Consider the following 24618-nt stretch of genomic DNA (forward strand, 5'->3'; position numbering starts at 1 on the left):
TGGAGGAAGAGACAGAGATAGAAGAAAAGGAGGAGAAAGAGAAGGAGGAGAAGGAGGAGGCCGTGTCTGGGCCTGACATGGCTGCTGGCCTTGGTCCATGCTGCTTCTCTCCCTCCCAGCATCTCACTCTATCACAAGAGTGAGGGTTGCAGTGGAGTTCCCAGGAATTTGATTTCACACCACCCCCAGCCAAATCCCTCAAGAGGGAGAAACTCCATGATCACAGCCTCTGTGGGGTATCCAATGTAACCAGCTAGTGTTTAATGAGGACTATCTCAGTGCCCATCTGTCTCCAGCCTAACTACACCATCCACCATTTCCTACGACTGGGAGTCCTTCCTGTGCATTTCTTCGAGCATCAGTTTCAGCACATGCACGATCTCATAGTACAGCTTTTGCAGCCTAGAAACAAAAGGGTGTAGGGATACTCAGGGCCTGACTCTGAACATTGCCACTCACTCCCCACTCTAGACTCTGTCATTCATCACATCCAAGTTGAGGGGGGTCAGGGGATCACCTGGGCTAGGATCTAAGTACCACTTCACTTGTGGCCCCTGTGTCAGAGACTGATGCCCTGCCTGCCCCTTTCTGCACAAAGATGACCTGCTATGAGCCCCACTCAGCATAGCTCAGGGGCTGGCCACACTTCGAGACTCCCAGTCCCTATTTTTATAGCATCAGCCCCTCATGGAAAGCTGCAGAAGGGCAGAGATGTGAACCACACCACACACCACATGGGCAGGGAGTGTTTTGAACCAGGTGGGGAGCTTCTGTCGCTGCTATTCTGTGAGTGATCTCTCCTCTGACCTCTGAAAAGCAATCAGAGGAATGAACCCTGGATAGTAGAAGGAGCCTGCATTTAAGTACAAGCTGGAGCAGTTGGGAAAGGTAGGGGAATAGAGTCCACACATGCCTACATGAAATTCTGCCCTTGGCAAAATGGGTGACTTCACCCCTTTGCTCATTATGCTTTGCTGCAGCTCTCTCTAAAGACCCAAAACATTCCTGTCCTCAATAATGCCTGAAGACATTATCTCTGTCGGCCAGGGGTAGGAACTGACTTGTAGATGGTCTTGTCCTGGTTGTCCAAAGTAGCCAAGTAGACACCAATAAAGGGGAGGCTGGTGCCAAAATCATCCAAAACCATGGGGTCATCATGCTTCAGGGTACTCTTGAAGTCCTTCACCAGATTACTGAAGCATCTGCAGTCAATATTCTTCAAGAGAAGTAAGCACAGAGACAGCAGTGATGAAAAACCAGGCAAAACCAACATATACAGACCTGGGGAACTCTCATGGATAGTTTGATGCTGGCCTCAGAATGTATCCTGGGCCTGAGTCATAGGCTCAGCAGGCACTAGCTCTCCTGACATTGGCTGGAAGGAGCCAGTGAGAACCTTGAGCAGAGCAAGACAGACAATGTCCCCATCCCAGAGGAGGGAAAAATAAAAAGCTCAGGGGAAAGGCATAGGCTTCAGAAGAAGAGACAGCATGTCTGGACCTGGCCAAGTGCCCAGGACCTCGACATGGGGAACACAGAGCACTCAGGCTGACAGTCTCACCCCACAATTGTATCTGCTTGACAGAAAATCTCCCACTGGTTGTGTGTGTTCTTGCTCCGATTTAGAAAAACCAAGGTGAAGTGCGCCTGTCAGGATTCCCCATGCCTCCCTACTGAGCTCAGAGTCACAAAGGTTCTACAAAGAGCTCTGCCATACAGATTTAAATATGCACAGCCCAAAGCTTGACTCTGGAAAAACCAGGGCCTTACCTAGGATGAGAGGTGTCTAAGGCCCCAACCCTCCCCATGACCTCCAGACCCTCCCTCTTCCCTAGCCATTCCCTCAGCCCTCATTGTCCAACTCATTGACCTGCCCATGGAGCTTCCCTACCTGTGCCTGCATCAGAATGTTAATGGTCTCCTGCTGCTGCTTCACAATCACCTGCTTCTCTTCCATGACTGTTACCTGCCTCTCAATCTTCAGCTGCCGCTCAAATTTGTTGATGGAATCCTGGGGGGGCAGGAAGACAGAGGTACGCTGTAGGCTCTTCCCATGTCCACCTCTTTTTTTCCAAACTTGCACTGGGGCACAGTTCTCTCAGCAGGAAGACAACATCCCCACCCAGGGCCAGCCCTCAACTCCAATAGCTTCCTGAGTCCTTCGATCCAACCATCACCCACATGAGTAAATGTACAGGTACAGGGAGAAGACCAGGTGTGGTTAAGGGAGGGCTTATAAACCAGGCCAACTGGCCCCCTTGCCAGCCGAAACCCCAACCCCAACCCCAAACATATGTTCTCACCTCAGTGTGGAAGATCATCACTGCCACAAACATGTTGAGGAAGATGAAGGAGGCAAGTGAGATGAAGATAATGGTAAAGAACCGGCTGAAGTAAAGGCCCCGTGCATCCAGCTGCTCCTGCAGGTCTGTCCAGCCATCCACCTGCTCGGACAGGGTGCAGTGTGTCAGGCAGAGTCATGTCTCTCACAGCTTCACCAAAGACAAAACTGGCTCTGTCTTCTCAGCTCTCCAGTCCACAAACTAATTTATACATGGTGGTCTGGGAGTGCAGGAACCCCACGTGGTGAGGCACTCCAGGTCAAGGTGTCCCTGTCTCTCTTTGCTTTGGGAAGACTCCAGTGTTCCTAGAGTCCAACAGTCGGCCTCTGGACTTGGGCCTTGAAGGCTTATTCTGAGTGTATCTTTGACTGTTTCTGAAAAGGTACATGGAGTGGGTTTCATTCTATGCTTCTGCCAAATGAAGGATCTTTTTAGAGCTCTTGGAAAAGGTTATAATGTTCTGGGACAAAATGCACCCTTTAGGGAGTGTCAAGATTTGCTAAGAGGAGAGCTCCTACCCCCAGCCAAGGCACAGGCCTTAACTATCCCACTCCACCCAAGTTCTGTGAAGCCCAGAATATCCACACACAGGAACCAGTGGATCCTTTTCAGGACTCCCATCGCTGCTGCCTAATACAGTACCGTGGCCAAGCTGAAGAGGGTAAAGAAGGACAGGGCCAGGCTCCCCCAGTTTTTCTGGTCACCCATATCTGATGATCCAAACAGGCAGAAGCCCAGGATAGCAAAGATGTACATCAGAATGAAGAACATGCAGAGCACAGAGGCCACAGAGAAGACGGTCTGTCCCACGGCATTGATGAGGGTCTATAAGAGAGAGGTTAGGGTTTCCCAGATTATGGCTGTCTTCAGCATCCAGGCCATGCCTTGTACATGATGATGCTCAATAAATAAGTGGTTGAAGAACAGGTAGAAGGGTGGATGAATAAAAGAATCCTAACTATGTCAGATAGAAGGTGAGATCAAGCTTACCAATGCCTGACTCCCATCGTCAGCATCTGTTGGCTGATGGCATGGGCCATCTCAGGTCTGGGGAACCTCACTAACCACCCCACTTGAAATCTGACCTGAATCTATGTTCAACCCAAGGTATCCTCCTACTGCTCCTCAGCTGAACTCAACTTGAATGGGAGTAGCGTATCCACTCCAGGAATGAGAACAAAATGTTTCTGGACCCTATTTTCAAGCATGCGTCTTTAAATTGTGACCTGTCTCTCCTCCAATCCCTGAGGGAAGGGGTGTTTGTCTTCTTTCCTAGTACATTGTCCACTCCAGGGGAGTAGTGTATGGCTACTCCTCCTCCTCAGTTTGACCTAGAGTCTTGCTCAGTGCCTGTTCCCCTCCCTGGATGTTGGCACAGACACAATCTCAAGGTGGGCAGATATCATCCCACTTCCCATTTCCAGAATCGAAGGCTCAGACCAGCACAAAGGCTTACTCAAGGTCACACTTAAAATACTACAGCAGAGCAGGTACCACTTCCAAATCCTTTCCTGGTGTTGCCCTTTCAACTAATAACATTCCATCATCTGCTATGAAAAAAGATCCTTGAGGGAGTTGGACACAGGACAGTAGAGTTGAGGCCATCTGTGGTAGTGTGATACTCAAAAAAAATACGGGTCTGCCCTGCATGTGGACTGACTGACAGCAGCTGCTTGCAGCGTGTTTCCCTCCTCCCCTTGAAGAAATAAAATCCATAGGTTTGGGTTTTGTTTTGTTTTTAGCTGGTGGGGTGGGGGCAATTTGGGCCACACCCATTGGTGGTCAGAATTTACTCCTAGTTCTGCAATTAGGGATCAGTTCTTGTGGGGCTTAAGGGACCCTATGTGGTGCCAGGGATTAAATCTAGGTTGAGAATGTGCAAAGCAAGCACCCTATCTGTTGTACTATCTCTCCCCAACACCAGAAAAATCTATGATTTGGATAAATTTCTAAAAGAACTAAAATGTAGAGAAACTCCTCTTTGCCTGGAAGACTAAGCAAGAACTTCTCTTCCAAGAATTAGGAGAAATACTACAGCAGCAGCAGTGTGGTAGTGGAGAAGGGCACCTCACAGAGTAGCTGAGGCAGACCAAAGGGTGGAGAAATCCCTGCTGGGACAGACAAGCAGGCCTGCAGAGCTCAGAACCATCAAGGGCAAAGCAGAGCAGTCTTGGTCTCAGCCTTGTAGCTATGGCCACAGCCTTCAAACACAATCCAGGCACAGAAATCTAGTACTAGAGATGTGGTCCAGATCCCTCCAGGCTAACACAGCCCCTTCTCCAAAGAAATCATTGAGATTCTGCAATCAATAGTCTAGTCCCCAGTAGAGGGTCAGATTCTGAATCCCCAGATTTCTTGGGGAAAGTAATGACTTTGTTTTGAGCTGGAACCATCCAACACATGCAGGGGTGTTGCTCAGTGGCACAGTGTTTGCCTTACATGCAGAAGGCCCTGGATTTAGTTCTAGGCGCCATGAAAGGATAAATGAAGTAAAAGAAACAACACTCTGAGCCTTCAATTTCCTTCAATTTCTTCACCCTCCCAAAAAGGATTGAATACCAGAAGAAGCATATTCTCTTTGTTAACAATATAACTTACAATGTTTCTTTCATTCTCTATCTTGCTTTCCTCCCTCCTCTGATCCCTTCCTCCTCTTTATTTTCGCACCACATTCAGTGGTGCTCAGGGGTTACTCCTGGCTCTGAATTCAGGAATAATTCCTGGGCAGGTTCTGGGGAATCAAACCCAATATGGCTGTAAGCAAGGTAAGTATACTACCTACTGTGCTGTCACTCTGATACCTCTTTCTGCTTCTTATATTTCTCTAAACACATATATTTTACTGTTATAATGTTAGAAGAGACTATCCTGTCATACAGTGGGAACAACTAAACTAGACAACAATAGTAAGATTATTATTGCAATGTGCCAACAAACAGATGGGTTCTATGGCCTGCTCCCGAAGGACCAGGACACTTCTAGCCTGCTTACCCGCATACCGCGGCTATAGTTAATGAGCTTGAGGATGCGCAGAGACTGTAAACCATGAGCAACGTTGAGGTAGGGATAGTGCTTGCCCTTGATCTTCTTGAGAGTAAAGGGGATGCTGAGAATGATGATTTCCAACATATCTAACACGTTGTAGCCGTCTTTCCAATAACCGATGGGGTCTACATAGAGCTTTGCATAGAACTCGGCACTATAGATGGACACAAAGATGACCTCTCCCACCTGCATGGGTGACAAGGATTGTAGGTGAGAACCAGAGGCAGAGCCTTTGTTCATGTCCTTGCCCCACCTGGGCTGCCCAATCTGGAGTGTGTGCTTGGGGGGAGAGGAGGACAGCAGCACAGACATTTCTAAGTTACCCAGAGAGAACAATGTGAGTCCCATTCCCTTCTCTTTCTGCATCTTCACACCCTGGGACTCAAGTCTGGGACCAGCTTTGACCCAGGGAACTTGGGAAGGACAAGCTGATCAAAGGAAGATGCGGCAGGCAGTAGGGGTGGCTGGAGGTTTCAGTCAAGCTGGGAATGAAGCTGTAACAAAAACCTGGGTGAATGCATTCCAAGAGTGAGTAAATGGTGAGACTATCTGAAGTGAGTTTGCAGTGGAATGAAGGGCAGTCAAAAGTTTTCTGGAGGAAATAGAAAGGTATGCCCTTTGAAAGATTAAAAAAAGAAAAGAAGAAGAAGCTAAACCACTTTAAAATATGTGTCAAATGGTCTCACAGGAAATGCAAACTCAAGCCACAACTCTCCACTTGGATAACATTAGAGCAGCTGGTGTCTTTATTTGTCCTCTATATTTATATTTGCGGTCTCCACATGACAACTATTTATATACACTGTTATTTTTAACTACTTTGTGACATTTTATATAAAATAGTATAAAAATTGCGATGCATAGCCATACACTATGGCCCACTTAAATAGTAAAAGAGTCTCTTGTGGACTCCACTATGATCAAATTCCTTTCCCTTGCCACAAAATCATTCTGCAGGGGCCGGCGAGGTGGTGCTAGACGTAAGGTGTCTGCCTTGCAAGCGCTAGCCAAGGAAGGACTGCGGTTCGATCCCCCGGAGTCCCATATGGTCCCCCCAAGCCGGGGGCAATTTCTGAATGCTTAGCCAGGAGTAACCCTGAGCATCAAATGGGTGTGGCCCGAAAAAAAATCGTTCTGCAAATTCGGAATTCTGTTATATTCTCATATTTCATACTTTTACTTAATATTTATCCCTAACAATGATTGATTTTGTTACCCATTCTATGCATTGTATAAATAGTATTTATGGAAAACTTATTAAATGAATAGATGAATGAAAATACTCCAGCAATTTGTTTCTATTTTTGGACTATCCCTTGTTGTGCTTACTGGCTACTCTCAGAATGGTGCTTGGGGTTCTGTGCATCAGAACCTGGGACTCCCACATGTAAAACATGTCTGTGTTCCTTGAGTTATCTTTCCAGCACCAAAGATTTGCTTTACTTGTTGAAAATATTTACCTGAGAGGCCAGATAGTACAGGGAGTAAGATGTTTGCCTTACAGGCAGTTGAGCTGAGTTCAATCCCTAGCACAGCATATGTCTCCTGAGAACAGCCAAGAGTGATTCCTAAATACAGCCTAGTGTGGCCTAAAAACACTCCTGATGGTGCTCAGTGAACCATATGGGGTGCCAGAGATTGAGCCCAGTTGGTCACATGCAAGGCAAAAACCTTACTTGCTGTAGTATCACATTAGTCCATGTAGTTCCATTTTTTTTAAATCTTGCTTTCAATATTATTTCTGTCTTTGGATTTTGTCATTTTGATAATAAAGTGTCAGCTGCTGATATCTTGCTATTCAGACTTTCTATTTAATATTTATATCACCTATACACTATTTCTTGTCACTTCTGATTGTAGTTTTCTCATTTCCACTCTCCTACTTTCTCTTATTTTGCTGACTGCCATTGTTGATTTTATTTCATAAACATCTTCAACCTTATGTTATGAAAGTCGTTTTCTGAGGATCTGCAGAGCTGTTTGGTATTGGTAGAGCCTTACATATTGTAATTTTTACTCATTGAGCTTGATGGGTTGCTCTGTGACTTCTGTGCTAACAGTCAATCTTTGTAGGTAGCTTCCCTGTCTTCACTAAGTAACAGAAGGTACAAGTGTGAGCAGTGGGGGGTGTGATGAGAAGAGCAGTCAGACACAGTTCAGGAAATGAGGACTTGAGCCTACTAAGATGGCAAAGGCTAGGTATGAAGGATGCCAGGACTTAGCTTGAAGGAATAGGAATTCTCGTCCAGTTCCAGAAAAGCCCTGGAAATGTCAGTTGGAAGGTTAATCTTTTTTTTTTTTTTTTTGGTTTTTGGGCCACACCCGGCGGTGCTCAGGGGTTACTCCTGGCTGTCTGCTCAGAAATAGCTCCTGGCAGGCACAGGGGACCATATGGGACACCGGGATTCGAACCAACCACCTTTGGTCCTGGATCGGCTGCTTGCAAGGCAAACGCCACTGTGCTATCTCTCCGGGCCCTGGAAGGTTAATCTTACCTGGAAGATTGAAGGAGAAATCAGAGGGTCTGAAATGTGGCAGTGGGATTGATCCTCACAGACTTTTTATTTGTTTGTTTGCATTTTGGTCACTCCTAGTGGTGGATGCTCAAAGCTAACTCTTAGTTCTACATTCAGGGATCAGAGGGATTGTGGGGTTCAGCGTGTGTAAGGGACCAAATCTGTGTCAGTCTCATGCAAAGCAAGCTCCTTACCTGCTGCACAATCTTTCCAGCCCTGTTCTGAGAGACTGAAGTCAGCACGATAAATACTAGGTTGTATCTTATTTTTAATTTTTATTGTCATTTTTCTACTAATGAAATTACATTAATGAAGCACCTTTTTATATATTTAAATAGCAAATTACCTCTTTTGTGGTTCACAGAAAAGTGCCTGCCTTGCATGGCTGAGGTCTGAGTATGATACACACCAAAAAATCCTTCCCTAGTCCTTTTTTGGGGGGCCACACCTGGTGGCACTCAGGAGATACTCCTGGTTCTGTGCTCAGAAATCATTCCTAAGGGCCAGAGAGATAGCATGAAGGTTAGTCATTTGCCTTGCATGCAAAAGGTCGATGATTCAAATCCTGGTATCTCATATGGTCCCCTGTGACTGCCAGGTGCGATTTCTGAGCAGAGAGCCAGGAATAACCTCTGAGTGCTGCCAGGTGTGACCCAAAAATCAAATAAAAATCATTCCTAGAAACCTCAGGGGACTATATGGGATGCCAGGGATCAAACCTAGGTCAGCTGAGTGCAGGACAAATGCCCTATCCACTATGTTATTGTTCTGTCCCCACCCCTAGTCTTTTAATGAATCTGCTAGATTGTTTTGTCTTTTCTTACTGGTTTAAAATCAATATTTGGAGCCAGAGAGATAGCACAGTGTTAGGCATTCCATATGGTTCCCTCCAGCCAGCCAGGGGCGATTTCTGAGTGCAGAGCCAGAAGCAGCCCTTGAGCACTGCCAGTGTGGCTTAAAAACCAATCAATCAATAAAAATGAAGTTTAAAAAAATAAAATAAAATAAAATACTTCCTATTTGTGTTTAAATACTAATCTTTTACCTGCTATTTTTGTACCAAAAATTTTTGATGATATGATCCTCTACTTCTTTAACTATAAAAGATTTAATTTTCTGAGGGGAGGCACATCCATCAGTGCTCAGGGATTACCCCTGGTAGGGCACAGGGAACCAAATGCAGTGCCAACCCCAGAATAGCTGTATGCAAGGCAAATGCCTTATTTTCTGTGCTCTCTCTTCAATCAGAAGTTTAAAAAAAATTTTTTTTTTGATTTTTGGGTCACACCCGGCTGTGCTCAGGGGTTACTCCTGGCTATCTGCTCAGAAATAGTTCCTGGCAGGCACCGGGGACCATATGGGATGCCGAGATTTGAACAAACCACCTTAGGTCCTGGGTCGGCTGCTTGCAAGGCAAATGCCACTGTGCTATCTCTCCGGCCCTGAGAAGTTTAAATTTTTTAATGGGATTAAATTGACCAAACTTGGTATTCAAGATTTGTATATTTTGTATCTTAAGAAACTTTTCCCTCCTGAGGTCATATAAATATTCAATATTTCCTTCTAATCATTTGGAAGTGTTTCTTCTAAACATTTTCTTCTGAGTACATTTTAAAGTTTCTCCTTTCAAATTAAAATTTTAATCCAATTATATACAATTAGGAAGAGCAACAACATTAGTCTTTTCCCTATGGACAACCCATCATTATAATGCCAATTCAATGAAGAGTCTAATCTTTTTTGACTAGTTGTCTTGTCCACAGCACTAGCTAACATACTATACTTCATGGAAGTTACGTGTTGTTTATGAGTACTCTATCCAGTTCCATTGATCTATTTATCTATGCACCAGAATCTTACCTTAATTATTAGTCTCATATAAAGTTGTAATTTTAGTTTTTAAAAACACACTCAGCAGTGCTCAGGGACAATACAGTTCTGGGGATAGAACCTGAGCTTCCCAGATGCAAAGCAAAGGTGTGCTCGTCCTAGGTACTAAGCCCAATTACCTCTCTGGCCCAAAACTTCATCCCTACCCAAATCATCTACGTTATTCTTTATCTGTAATTACTTTTGGATGTCAGGAAGGTTTAGGTCATGCCAAATCCTCAAAGCTTACCACTGGCTATATGCTCAGGGATCACTTCTAATGGTATCAGTATCAAAACTGGGCAAAATATGTACTCCAGCCCTTTGTGCTATCTCTCTGGCCCCCTATTTTTAAAAAAACAGCTGTGTCTTGAGTATAAATCTGAAATTAATTCTGACTTGCACTTATCATTCTAAAGACTAGGGATGCCTGATCTGTTATTTCTCTATATTTTACTCTTTTTACTCTCAGTTCTTAACTCCTCAAGAATTGGAACATTCCCCCCAATCCCAATCTGCTGCCAACCAGCTCCCAAAGCCTTGCCTCAGCCCAGAAGAAGCTGTCACCACCACTGCTGCTGATTTGCTCTCAGTGGCCCCTTTTCTCCCACCTCCCTTTACTGTGGACTATTGCTTGATACAGTTTTTGAGAGACTCCAGATCAAGGACATTTCCTGATCCCTGACTTGCTGGGAGCCATTTTTCAGATTCCACAAAACCATGTCGCTAGATGAAGCTGTGCTCTAGATTTTATTCCATCCACTCCCCAGACTACCTCAAAGGATTTAAAAGGGATATATATTTCCTTCTATATTCCTTTAGATTTCTTTAATAGGTATGATTATTGTGTATTTCCTTATGTAGATGTAGTTTCCTTCATCCCTTTTTTGTATTTGTTTAGTAGGAAATTCCAGTAGATACGTTTCTCTTGAGTTAGAGACTATTGTTACCCTCACTGAATGAATGTTCATCACATCTGTTAAAAATCTGTTAAAAATAGCACAACAGGTAGGGCAGTTAGTTGCCTTGCATGCATGCAGCTGGCCCAGGTTCAAGCCCTAGTATCCCATGTGGTCCCCTGCACATGCCAGAAGTAATTTCTGAGCACAAAGCCAGGAAGTAACCCCTAAACAGGTATGACGCTTGCCTTGCACATGGCTGACTCAAGTTCAGCTGACCCAAGTTCAATCCCTGGCATCCCATATGGTCCACCAAGCACCACCAAGAGTGATTCCTTAGTGCAGAGCCAGGACTAAACCTTGAGCACTGCCAGGTGTGGCCCCAAAACAAAAACAAACCAAAAAAAAAAAAAGGTGTTGAAATTTTTGATAGGGAATAAACTGAACTTCTAAATCACTTTAGGATAGTCTTAGCAAGTCTTTTTTACATTTGTTTTGTTTTTGTTTGGGGCTATACATGGCAGTGTTCAGGATTTACTCCTAGTTTTGCACTCAGGGATCACTCCTGGTGACCATATGAGGACCATATGAGGTGGTAGGGAGCAAACCCAGTTTGGTCACATGCAAGGCAAGTGTCCTACACTATACTGATGCTTTTGGCCCTACTTAACAAACATATCTTAACAAACCTAAAATCCATAAGTACAAACCAGGTTTGATTCCTAGCACCCCATGTGGTTCCCTCTAGCCTTCCAGGAATGATTTCTGAGCAGAGCCAGGAGTAACCCGAGTGCCATCAAGTGCCTCCCCCAAAAAAGGGATACTAGAAATTATCAAAACCTTTTTGGCATAAAAAATGGGGTAATTTGGGCCAGAGCAGTGGCACAAGAGGTAAGGTGTTTGCCTTGCATGTGCTAGCCTAGGACAGACTGCGGTTCAATCCCCAGTGTCCCATATGGTCTCCCAAGCCAGAGCAATTTCTGAGCGCATAGCCAAGAGTAACCCCTGAGTATCACTGGGTGTGCCCCCCCAAAACAATTTTTAAATGGGGTAATTTTTCTTCATTCTACTGGTATATTACAGTGATTTTTTTTATTGTTATATACACTTTTGCATTTCTAGGATATTTCACTTGGTCACAATGTAAAATCCTCTAAACTATGCTGCTGGATTCAGTTACTACCAACTATGTGTTTTTGCTTCTATATGCATGAAAATATTTATTTTTGAGATGGAGAGATTGTACAGAGGGTAAGGTGTTTGCCGTATGTGTGGCCAGGCAGGTTTCACTCCCTAGTATTCATATAGTTCCCTGAGCCCCATCAAGAGTGATTCCTGAGCACAGAGCCCTGATCACCACTGGGTGTGACCCCAAAACCAGAAAAATATTTTTCTTTTCTCCTATTATCTTTATATGCTCTTTGAGGATAATAAATACTGGTTTCATAGAATGACTTCAGATGTACCCCTCTATATTTGGGAAGAATTTAATTTATTTTTTTTGTTTTGTTTTGTTTTTGGGCCACACCTGGCGGTGCTCAGGGGTTACTCCTGGCTGTCTGCTCAGAAATAGCTCCTGGCAGGCACAGGAGACCATATGGGACACCGGGATTCGAACCAATCACCTTTGGTCCTGGATCGACTCCTTGCAAGGCAAACGCCACTGTGCTATCTCTCCGGGCCCGGGAAGAGTTTAATTTAAGAAAAGTAGCCCTCTATTTTTGGGGAGGGTTTAAGAAAGGCATCAAATGTGAGTCTTTTTTTAGTCAACATAGCTAAAAACTTGTCCATTGTTTTCATGTAACAAAATTTTGATTTTTTTTTCTAGTTTCTCCATTCTCTTTATATGCTTTTTAAAACATTGGGTGACTTTGGTCATACTCAGTGTTACTCAGGGGTTACTCCCAGCTATGCTCAGGGAATCATGCAGTGCTGGGGATTAAACTGGATGGAGAAGACTATATAAAGGCAAGCAAGCACCTTCTTCCCTGTCTTATATCTCTGGCTCTGTTTATATTACTTTTGCCTTTCCCCCCCTCTCTATTTCTTTATGGTATAAAATTGGATGACAAATTTGAGATCTTTTAGAATACAGGTATAATTTTCCCTCCAATTAGTGTTCCTGCTGCATCCTGTAGGTCTCATAACATAATACTGTTTATTTTCAAAGATAAGTTAGCATATGTTAATTGTGTTTAATGTATCATTAATATGGTTAATATATTAATTATAAAAATGATAAATAACATATTCTCTAATCTCCCTTAATTTGACATATTAGTTTTTTCATTGTTTAATTTTTTTTTTTTTTTTTTTGGTTTTTGGGTCACACCCGGCAGCGCTCAGGGGTTACTCCTGGCTCTATGCTCAGAAATCACTCCTGGCAGGCTCAGGGGACCATATGGGATGCGGGATTCGAACCACCGACCTTCTGCATGAAAGGCAAACGCCTTATCTCCCATGCTATCTCTCCGGCCCCTCATTGTTTAATTTCTAAATATTTCCAGCTTTTCTAGCTATCCTGCAATTATTGAGTTCTTTAATTTAATTATGACCAGAGAAGATACTTTATCTAATTTTAATATTTTTAAGTTATTGATATTTGTTTTATAATTTAATAGGTTTATCCTAGAGAAAGCATCATATGCATGAGAAAAGCATCTTTATAACTTCTCAATTAATTGCCCTTTATCAATATGTTCTGTTTGTGTTTTGTAGTTTATGTATTAATGCATATTTAGTCTAGGATTAGAACAGCTATATCATTTGTTTTAGCTTTTTGGGGGGAAAACACACCAAGGGGTTACTCCTGGCTCTGTGCTCAGAAATTGTGCCTGGCAGACTAGGGGGACTACATGAGATGCCGGGGATCGAACCCAGGTCGGCCATTTGCTCTACCCACATGCTATCTCTCTGGCAATTTTCTTTTAGTTTCTAACTACACGACTTTTTTCTTCTTTTATGTTCAGCCTATTTGCATCTTTGAATCTAAAATGAATCCTGGTGCCTGAAAAACAGTATAGGGATTAATGCACTTCCCTTGCACATAACTGATTCTGGTTCAATGCCCAGCACTGCAATAATCCTCCAGTATTACCAGAAACAATCCCTTGAATACAGAGCCAGACGTAAACCCACAGTGCCCAGTGTATGGTAAAAAAAAAATAATAATAATAATAATTAAAAAATTAAAATGGAGGAAGTGGAGTAGTGATAGTTAACATTGGATAAGATGCTTGCCTTGCATGTGATCAGCTAAAATTTGATCTCTGGCATCCAATATGGTCCCCTGAGAACAACAAGAGTGATTCTGAAGTGTAGAGCCAGGAATAACTCCTGAACATCACTGGATGTGGTCCAAAAACAACAAATGTATTTATTTATTATTAATTTGGAAGACTTTACCTCTGTTATTTTTCTTTTTTTTTTTTTTTTGTTTTTTTGTTTTTTTGTTTTTTGGGTCACACCTGGCAGTGCTCAGGGGTTATTCCTGGCTCCAGGCTCAGAAATTGCTCCTGGCAGGCACAGGGGACCATATGGGGCGCCGGGATTCGAACCGATGACCTCCTGCATGAAAGGCAAATGCCTTACCTCCATGCTATCTCTCCGGCCCCACCTCTGTTATTTTTCAATTTTTTTATATCACATCTTTTTGAGTCCTCAATACATTACTGCTTTCATCATATATGTTTTTTGTAATATACCTTTTCATTTCTTTTTATTTTCCTGATGGTATTTCTTATTTTTTTTAATTAAAAAAGTTTAAGACAAATAGATTAGGTTTTATTTCTATTTGATTTAAGCTTCAAATGTGTAGGTAATAAAACCACTTCTTTGATAGGTTTTATATTTATAATAAAGCTAAAGGTCTTTTGTCATAATGTTCTAAGATATACATATAAGCTGTCATTCTCATTGTATTTTAAAATCTTGCATGGGAAACACTGTCAAGAATTCCGAAATCTTAGTCAAATTGAACAGCATACTCATTTTCCTGTCTAAACAGTCATCTAAGGCGATTAAGAGGCAGTTGAAAAAACTGTGGTGAAACCAGAATCCAAATTCCTTTTGTATAGGAACCAATAATTGCTCCCAGAACTATCAAAATTACTGTGCTAGCAATCACCAAGGCTGATATTAAAATATGGTTATCTGGGGGCCAGAGCAATAGCACAGCGGTAAGGCGTTTGCCTTGCATGTGACAAACGCAGGACAGACGGTGGCTCAAATCCCAGCATCCCATATTCAGGGGCGATTTCTAAGCACATATCCGGGTTTGACCCAAAAACAAAACAAACAAAAATAAATAAATAATTTTAAAATATGGTTATCTGATAAATACTTTGTTTCATATGGAATCGCTGTTTTGCAAAGGGTTCCTTCTACAAAAGAAACTTCACAATTGCCCTTTTTTCATTCACCTGTCTTGGTGTGCAAAAAGACACAGGTGTCAATTAAATTTTCACTCACTTCTTCATCTGTCCACTTATCAAATGTCACATTTGAGTTATTCAACCACTTGCAACTTGCATCATCTATGTCAAAAAGTATGCCCAGTAGAATATCATTAGGGCCTTTACATTGGTTTTTCAAAGTATCCAATATAAAAGTATTTTCTGCTTCATTATGTATGCACTCACCATGTCTGCTCTGTAGGCAGTGCATTGATTGCTGACATCCTCTATGCTTTCTATTTTTACAGCTTCTTGAATAAAAAGGTAACAACTATCTTGGTGGATGAAGGACAGTCTGGTCTGAGGTACAGATGGCTCACTCTGTCCTGATGGATGTGTCAGGACTTTGATTCACAGACCATTGGTTGAAAACCACTGCCAATTAAGTAGCAATAACTTAAATGACAACTGGTGGCTAAAAACCACTGGTGGCTAAAAACCACTGGTGGCTTAAAACCACTGATCCACTGATCTTTAAATTTGCTATTGTACTTTTCAATATCTTATTTTGCTTGGTACTTTTTTTTTCTTTTTTTTTTGGGGGGGGGAACACCTGGTGACACTCAGGGGTTACTCCTGGCTATCGCTCCTGGGTTGTGGGACCATATGGAATGCCGGGGATTGAATCACATTCCGTCTTAGGCTAGCGTGGGCAAGGCAGATGCCTTACCACTTGGGCCACTGCTCGGGCCCGTTTGGTACTTTTTCTTATGTTTGTTTGTTTGTTTGTTTTGAATCACATTTGGCAGATAAAGGGAAGTAGAGGGAGTAAAAGGAAAAGATACTTAGATAAAAAAAGGAAGATAAGGGAGGAGAAATGTAAGGAAAAAGAAAAAAGGGAAAATTGCTCACTATAGCTCTCTCCTCACTTAACCAATATTAATTGCTTTACCTTGTGAACAACACTTTGTTTGCACTAAGCCTAAAGATAAGTTAGAAATGAAAGTGACTATGACAATAATATCGGGTTTTTAAAACTAAATATTGCCATTTTTCTGTTTTATATTATGCTTTCATTTTTTTCCTATTTGGTTCTATTTTTCCTCCTCCAATTTTTTGTTTTGGTTTTGTTTTTTTGGGGTCACACTCGGCAGCACTCAGGCGTTACTCCTGGCTCCATGCTCAGAAGTCGCTCCTGGCAGGCTTGGGGGACCAAATGGGATGCTGGGATTCGAACCGATGACCTTCTACATGAAAGGCAAACACCTTACCTCCATGCTATCTCTCCGGCCCCTCCTCCTCCAATTTTATCTGAATCTCCAGGGTTTTAAACTGTTTATTTATGTTCTTGGCTTTGTATCACAATTGTTGGTGCTCAGGGCTTAGGACTGGTTCTGTGCTTACGGGATCACATATGATGCCAAGGACTGAACCAGCATTGCCCAAATGCAAATAAAAAAATGCCTTAATCCCTGAACTATCTATCTCTATGCCCCCAACATACTCAAATTTTATGTACTTCCAATCTTTCTCCTGTGGGGAGCCCTGTTCTTGAAGATAACTCAGTGGTCAGTTTTGTAAATTCACAGAGACCAGGCTATTCTATTTTAGTTCCTTCAGAATGTATCAGAACCTCTTGCAACACTCCATCCAGTACAGGGATCTCAAACTTTGTGGCCCTGCCCTAGAGGAATCTTTTTTTTTTTTTTTTCACACCCGGCGGTGCTCAGGGGTTACTCCTGGCTGTCTGCTCAGAAATAGCTCCTGGCAGGCACGGGGGACCATATGGGACGCCGGGATTTGAACCAACCACCTTTGGTCCTGGATCGGCTGTTTGCAAGGCAAACGCCGCTTTGCATCTCTCCGGGCCCAGAGGAATCTTTTTTTTGTTTTGTTTTGTTTTAGTTGTTTGGGTCACACCCCTCAATGTTCAAGGCTTACTACTGACTTTGCACTCAAGGATCACCCCGACTTTGCCTCCTGCGGCCCCCAGGTAAATTGAGTTTGAGACCCCTGCTCTAGTATGAGACTGGGCACACCTTTCCACTCTCCCAGTCACCAGCTGTTCTCAATTCAGTTGAGGGCACGTCACAGTGAGTGTCTGTTTCACTGCCCTTTGCTTCCTCTCCCAAAGAGACGGTTGGGGCCCTGAGTAAAGAACTTGTCAATCAACTTGGATGTAAATATGGTACACATTTTTGGTCTTGCTATCTACTCTCCCTGTCTTTTCTTTTTTTCTTTTTTTTTCTTTTTTGTTTTTGGGCCACACCCTGCAGTGCTCAGGGGTTACTCCTGGCTACCTGCTCAGAGATAGCTCCTGGCAGGCACAGGGGACCATATGGGACACCGGGATTCGAACCAACCATCTTTGGTCCTGGATCGGCTGCTTGCAAGGCAAACACCGCTGTGCTCTCTCCGGGCCCTGCTTTCCCTGTCTTTTCAAAGATAGAAAAAACTTGTCAGTGCTGATACTGTTGCTGCCATTTTTTGAGATATTAGAATAGATAGTTTTTTAATCCTTAGCAATTTTCTATAGAAAAAATGTCTTTGATAAAATGCTTTAAAAAAAAAACTTATATTTTCAGGAATAAATCAGGGGAAAACAGGAAAATGGACCCACTTTGCCTACTTACCTCAAACACTTTGTAAAATTTGAGTCTTATAGTAAAGTTAGCCCATAAGACCACAAAAATGGCATTCATAGAAATGGTGCTAATCATAGTGATTCTGAAAAGACGACTCATTAGAAATCTCTTCACAAATGCCCGAAACTCAGTATCTCTCCTCCTGTCAAAAAGTTGAATAAGAGGTCTTATCATAATAGAATTAGATCTCTAAATAGCACACATTTTAAAATTAGGGGCCGGCGAGGTGGCACTAGAGGTAAGGTATCTGCCTTGCAAGCGCTAGCCAAGGAAAGATCGCGACTGCGGTTCGACCCCCCTGCGTCCCATATGGTCCCCCCAAGCCAGGGGAAATTTCTGAGTGCTTAGCCAGGAGTAACCCCTGAGCATCAAACGAGTGTGGCCCGAAAAACCAAAATAATAATAATAATAATAATAATAATAATAATAATAATAATAAAATTAGAATGTACATTCCCTTTTTGTGAATATGAACTTGTAAATACTTTAAAAGTGCCATGTAGGACCAAAGAGAGAGAACAGGGATGAAGACGTTTGTTTTGTAAGTGGTCAACCCAGGTTCAATCCCAGGGACCACACATGTTCCCCTGCCCCTGTATGAGTGATTCTTCAGCGATGAGGAATGACGAGTTATAAGCCCCAATATGAGTGATTCCTGAGCATAGAGCCAGAAGCAAGCTAGGGACACAGTCTAGTGTAGTCCCCCAATAAATAAATAAACCTTAAAAACATCAATGAAATATGTATGATGGGGGCCGGAGAGATAGCATAGAGGTAGGGCATTTGCCTTTCATGCAGAAGGATGGTGGTTCGAATCCCAGCATCTCATATGGTCCCCGTGCCTGCCAGGAGCGATTTCTGAGCCTACAGCCAGAAGTAACCCTTGAGCACTGCCAGGTGTGACCCAAAAACATATATATATATATATATGATGAATACTGCCAGTATGTTCCCAATCGATGACTCAGTTTCTTTTCCATAAACCTCTAAAAAAGGGCCACTGCTCCTTTTCAAACAAAACAAAGCTTTATCTGAAATTACTCAACAAAATTCTTTGGGTCCCTATTCAACCCACTCATTTACTCTTTCAACCAGTTTTACTACTACTATATGCAAGATAATACAGTAGGCAGTTGGGAAATTCATAATCAAATAATCACCCATGCAGGTACTAAAAGTTATTAACAAAATATCAAATGCCCTATAAAGATAGGAAGCACACAACTGATTCAGGAGATAAATGCTAATGACAAGGTTTTCCCCAAATAATCAGTAATACTAATAATTAAAGACATGAAGTAAAATGAGTATATAAAAGATGAATATTGGCATTTAATATGTAATAATGCTGATAAGAATATAATATGATGGAATGTCTTATAAATTTCCAAGAGAATATAAATTGACACATTTTTCTGAATAACTTTAGAACTTTTTCTATCCTTTGAGTCATAGAATTTATCCCAAAAGAATATAATTTGAATGATTGAAATAATCCAATGGCATGCCTTGCAATGAAGTTGATCCAAGTTTGATTCCTGGCACTCCAAAGGTTCCCCAAGCCACTCCAGGTATGACACCTGAGCACAGAACCAGGAATAAACCCTGAGCTCTGCTGAATGTGGCCTCAGACAAAACAAAACAATATATCATTTGAGGGTCAGAGATATAGTACAGTAAATAGGACACTTGCCTTGAATATGATCAAACAAGACTCAATCCCTGGCAACACATATGGTCTCCTGAGCATCACCAGGAGTAAATATTGGGCACTGATGGATGTAGCCCAAAATCAAACCAAAAAAACAAATAAACAAAAAATATTATAGGCAAACAGTAGGCAGTAGGCAAACAGGTTTACACAAAATTATTCACAGAAGTCAAAACTTAGAAACAGGACTCTGCTGTGTCTCTGAAGCAGGACAAATACCTTGGGCCTTCTCTCTGCTTGCTTTGGCCGGGGAACTTTGATCTTTCTGGCATCCTTCCCTGAGGGCTCACCTTCTCCTGAGGTGAGTTGTCCCACCCACAAAGGGTAGAGCCAGAGGAGCCACACTCCACCTAGTCGGTGAATACCACCACAACACATAGAATAATCCACAATACAAGCGTGACAATGAGGAAACAACGCAGGCCAACACCAGGCATAGAGAACGAAGATGCCAACTCTGATATCCTGAAAATGGCCAACCACCTAGTTAGTCTCTCAGATATGAAGTTTAGAGAAGAAATATAGAGGATGTTCACAGAACTCAAAGAAATCATAGATCAAGTTGAATGAAACACTAATAAGAATCAAGAGGATATGAAGATATAAATCAGAAAACTCCAAACTGAAATAACAGCTTTGAAAAACTCAGTAGATGAATTGAAACCTCAATGGAAAGTCTTTCCAATATGGTAACAGCAGCTGAGGATAGAATTAGTAACTTGGAAGATGAGATGCATAGGGACCAGAGAGATAGCATGGAGGTAAGGCATTTGCCTTTCATGCAGAAGGTCATCAGTTTGAATCCCGGAGTCCTATATGGTCCCCCGTGCCTGCCAGGAGCAATTTCTGAGCATGGAGCCAGGAATAACCCCTGAGCAGTGCTGGGTGTGAACCAAAAACCACAAAAAAAAAAAAAAAAAAAAAAAAGATGAGATGCATAACAATGCCATACAACCAAAGAGATTGGAAAAAAGCCTTAAAGCAAATGTCAGACAATGGAAAAATTACTCAAAGAATATGAATAGATGAAAATAGAAGTCTTTGATAAGATTAACAAAAACAATTTAAGAATCATTGGAGTCCAGAGACCCAGGAATAAAATCCCCAGGAAGAATCAACAGTCAAGGACATCATTACAGAGAAACTACCAGAGCTAAAAACTACATGCAACCAAATCCTACATGCCCGAAGAGTCCAGCTAAAAGAGACCAAAGGAAAAGCACCCCAAGACACATCTTAATCACAATGACAAATCCCACAGATAGGGATAGAATACTAAAAGCAGCAAGATCAAAAAGGGAAATTACATTCAAGGGAGCATCCTTGAGATTCACAGACTACCTGTCACAAGAAGCCCTCAAGGACAGAAGACAGTGGTGGGACATAGTGACAAAACTCAATTAAATAAATGCTTCGCCTAGAATAGTGCACCCAGCCAGATTCACTTTCAGGTTTGAAGGAAGTATACATAGCTTCACGAATAAACAACACTCAGAAACTTTGCAGACTCATATTCAGTCTTAAAAGAAAAGCTGAGGGGCCAGATAGATAGCATGGAGGTAAGGCGTTTGCTTTTCATGCAGAAGGACAGTGGTTTGAATCCCAGCATCCCATATGGTCCCCTGTGCCTGCCAGGGGCGATTTCTGAGCATGGAGCCAGGGGTAACCCCTGAACACTTCCGGTGTGGCCCCAAAACAAAAAAATACGAAAAGAAAAGAAAAACTGAAAGATCTATTTTAAGACAAGACTGACCAACAGACACACCAAACCTCTACACAGAGATGGCATTAAATCTCATGACAATTATCTTTATCAATGTCAATGGACTAAATGTACCAGTTAAGAGACACAAAGTGATTAAATGTATCAAAAAAATGAATCCAACCTTCTGCTGCCTACAAGAAACATACCTGAATACTCAGAACAAAATAGGCTCAAAATCAAAGGCTGGAGGAAAATCATCCAAGCAAACACCACCCTTAAAAAAGCTGGAGTAACCATACTAATATCAGATGACACAGACTTTAAACTCAGAAAAGTTGTAAGGGACAAAGATGGACATTTTGTACTAATCAAGGGATATGTACAACAGGAAGAAATCACACTCCGAAACATATACACACCCAGTGAGGAATCAACAAAGTATACAATACAATTGATGACAAATCTCAAAAAAGATATCAATAACAACACAATAAGTGTGAAAGACCTCAACACGGCCCTGTCACCCCTTGATAGGTCAACCAGACTAAAACCTAACAAAAATATACTAGCTCTAAAAAGAGAAATGGAAGAAAATGACTAGTAGATATATATAGGGCACTCCATCCTCAGAAACCTAGATACACATTCTTCTCCAATGCACATGGGTCATTCTCCAGGATAGACTACATTATAGCTCATAAAACATATCTCCATAAAATCAAGAGGACAAAAATAGTGCAGACTACCTTCGCTGATCACAAGGCACTGAAATTAGATGTAAACTTCAAGTAACACAGAAGAAAAACTTTAACACCTGGAAATTAAACAGCTTACTACTGAACAACCAGTGGGTCAGAGATAAAATCAAAGAGCAAATCAAAACATTCTTGGGAACAAATGACAATAAAGACACATATTATCAGAATTTATGGGACATAGCAAAAGTGGTCCTGAGAGGAAAATTTATAGTTTTGCAAACACACATCAGGAAAGAAGGGCCCTACATGAATAGCTTAATGGCACACCTTATAAAATTAGAAAATGATCAACAGATGGAACCAAAAATAGATAGGCAGAAGGAAATAACAAAGATTAGAGCAAAAATCAATGAAGTGAAAATCCAGAAAACAACCCAAAAGATCAACGAAAGCAAAAATTGGTTCTTTGAAAAAATAAACAAGATAGATAAACCTCTGGCAAAACTCACAAAGAAATTGAGAGAAACTTGATAAGTCAGATTAAAAGGAAAAGGGGGAAATCACTACAGATATTGCAGAGATTCAAAGGGTAATCAGAGACTACTTTGAGAAACTCTATGCCATGAAACATGATAATCTGGCAGAAATGGACAAATTCTTGGGTTCTTATAACCTCCCACAGTTAAATAAGGATGAGGTAACATATCTGAACAGCCCCATCACTATTGAGGAAATTAAAATGGTGATCAAAAATCTTCCCAAAAATAAAAGCCCAGGCCCAGATGGATTCACTAATGAAGTCTTTCAAACCTTTCAAGGGAAACTTCTACCAATCCCTTTTAGGCTCTTTCATAAAATTGAAGAAACAGGAACAGGGGCCGGGAAGGTGGTGCTAGAGGTAAGGTGTCTGCCTTGTAAGTGCTAGCATAGGACAGATCGCAGTTCGATCCCCCAGCGTCCCATATATGACTCAAATAATTGAGTACGTGCCACATATGCACGTAGCTGGCACCCCATGGTCCACAAACACCAGCAAATAGAATTCAATGCATCCTCAAGAAGATCATTCACCACGACCAAGTAGGTTTCATCCCAGGAATGCAAGGATGATTTAACATTTGTAAATCAATCAGCATAATACACCATATCAACAAAAAGAAAAACAAAAATCACATGATCATAGATGTAGAAAAAGTATTTGATAAGGTCAACAACAATTCTTGATAATAAAAAAAAAACCGTATCAAGATGGGAATGAAAGGAACTTTTCTCAATATAGTCAAGGCCATCTACCACACGCCAATGGCAAATATTATTATTAATGGATATAAACTAAAAGCCTTTCCTCTAAAATCTGGTACAAGACAAGGCTTCCCTCTCTCACCACTTCTATTCAACATAGTACTGGAAGTACTTGCCAGAGCAATTAGGCAAGAAAAAAATATCAAGGGCATCCAGATAGGTAAAGAAGAAGTCAAGCTCTCACTGTTTGCAGATGACATAATAATATATTTAGAAAACCCTAAAGACTGCCAAAAAGCGTCTAGAAACCAGATTCATATAGCAAAGTGGCAGGCTACAAAATTAACACACAAAAGTCAAACATCTACCTTACCCAGCCAATCGCAAAAGCAAAGCAAGTAAATGCTAATTTTTTTGGGGGGGGCCACACCCGGCATTGCTCAGGGATTACTCCTGGCTATCTGCTCAGAAATAGCTCCTGGCAGGCACGGGGGACCATATGGGACACCGGGATTCGAACCAACCACCTTTGGTCCTGGATCGGCTGCTTGCAAGGCAAACACAGCTGTGCTATCTCTCCGGGCCCTCTAAATGCTAAATGTTTGGCTGATCATTAAACAGAGGAACATGCTCTATAACAACATGTACCTCCATGCGGCACCCTATACCCACACTGCCATTTGTACACTTGTTATCAAAAAAAGTAAAAACAATATTTACTGAAATGTCCAGACTTTGCCACAGCACGCTATTACTATTTTATCAGACAGAGATACAGCACTGGATCTTCGGTGATTCTGGTGATATGATTCAGACATATCTAAGTTTCCAATTTCTCTCTCACTTTTTTCCTTGCTTTTAAATATTCAAAAGAAATTTTCTGCTTAGGGATTTCTTTGAAATCCAGATTCTGAGGTCACAGAAAAGGCTCCAAAGGTGGAATTCTTGCTTTCTGAGGTCACTCAAATATTCCAGAATGCCCTAACAGTTCTATCTACAAATTTTCTCTTCTCAAGGATACTGGACACCATGGAGAAGCAAAAAAATGTGGTAATTATAAGGACCCCACTTGAAGAACTGTGAAGCCAGAAATAGTAAAAACAAGACAAAAGTCCTTCAACAATGTTTTAGAGAGCTGGAGTGATAGCACAGCAGGCACAGCATTTGCCTTGCATGCAGCCAACCCAGGTTCAACCCCTGGCATCCTATATGGTCCCCAAGTCTGCCAGGAGTAACTTCTGAGTTATTAGGTTGCTGGGTGTGGCCCCCCCCAAAAAAAACAATGTGTTAGAATAAAGTTCACCTAAGAGGAAGAAGAAAAATTCTCTGAGATTCTCAGAGCAAAAGGGCACAGCATAAGCCATGTCTTGAAGGAAAGGACCTCAAATATAAGGTTCTTTAATACACTGTTCTTCTGACATTGTCAAGAAAAAAGAAACCTAGTGAATACTGAGGGAACTGATATGTGTGTGAGTATGTGTATGAGAGAGAGAGAGAGAGAGAGAGAGAGAAAGAGAGAGAGAGAGAGAGAGAGAGAGAGGGAGATCACAAG

The 24618-nt window shown here is 41.9% G+C and overlaps 1 protein-coding gene and 1 pseudogene across 1 annotated transcript; both read right to left on the minus strand.

Moving 5' to 3' along the window:
* Nucleotides 1–320: 320 nt before the first annotated feature.
* On the minus strand, nt 321–23884 carry CATSPER3 (cation channel sperm associated 3). The gene is made up of 8 exons (XM_049787368.1): nt 23787–23884; nt 17699–17852; nt 5334–5573; nt 2985–3167; nt 2304–2444; nt 1892–2011; nt 1062–1216; nt 321–402 (listed from the first exon to the last, which is right to left on the minus strand). The coding sequence occupies exons 1-8, from the start codon at nt 23882–23884 to the stop codon at nt 321–323; spliced, it is 1173 nt and encodes a 390-aa protein (XP_049643325.1).
* Nucleotides 14691–17261, minus strand: LOC126027497 (CD302 antigen-like; annotated as a pseudogene).
* Nucleotides 23885–24618: the final 734 nt, after the last annotated feature.

This window comes from Suncus etruscus, chromosome 14 (genome assembly GCF_024139225.1).
Source record: "Suncus etruscus isolate mSunEtr1 chromosome 14, mSunEtr1.pri.cur, whole genome shotgun sequence".
In the NCBI taxonomy this organism is placed as follows: domain Eukaryota; kingdom Metazoa; phylum Chordata; class Mammalia; order Eulipotyphla; family Soricidae; genus Suncus; species Suncus etruscus.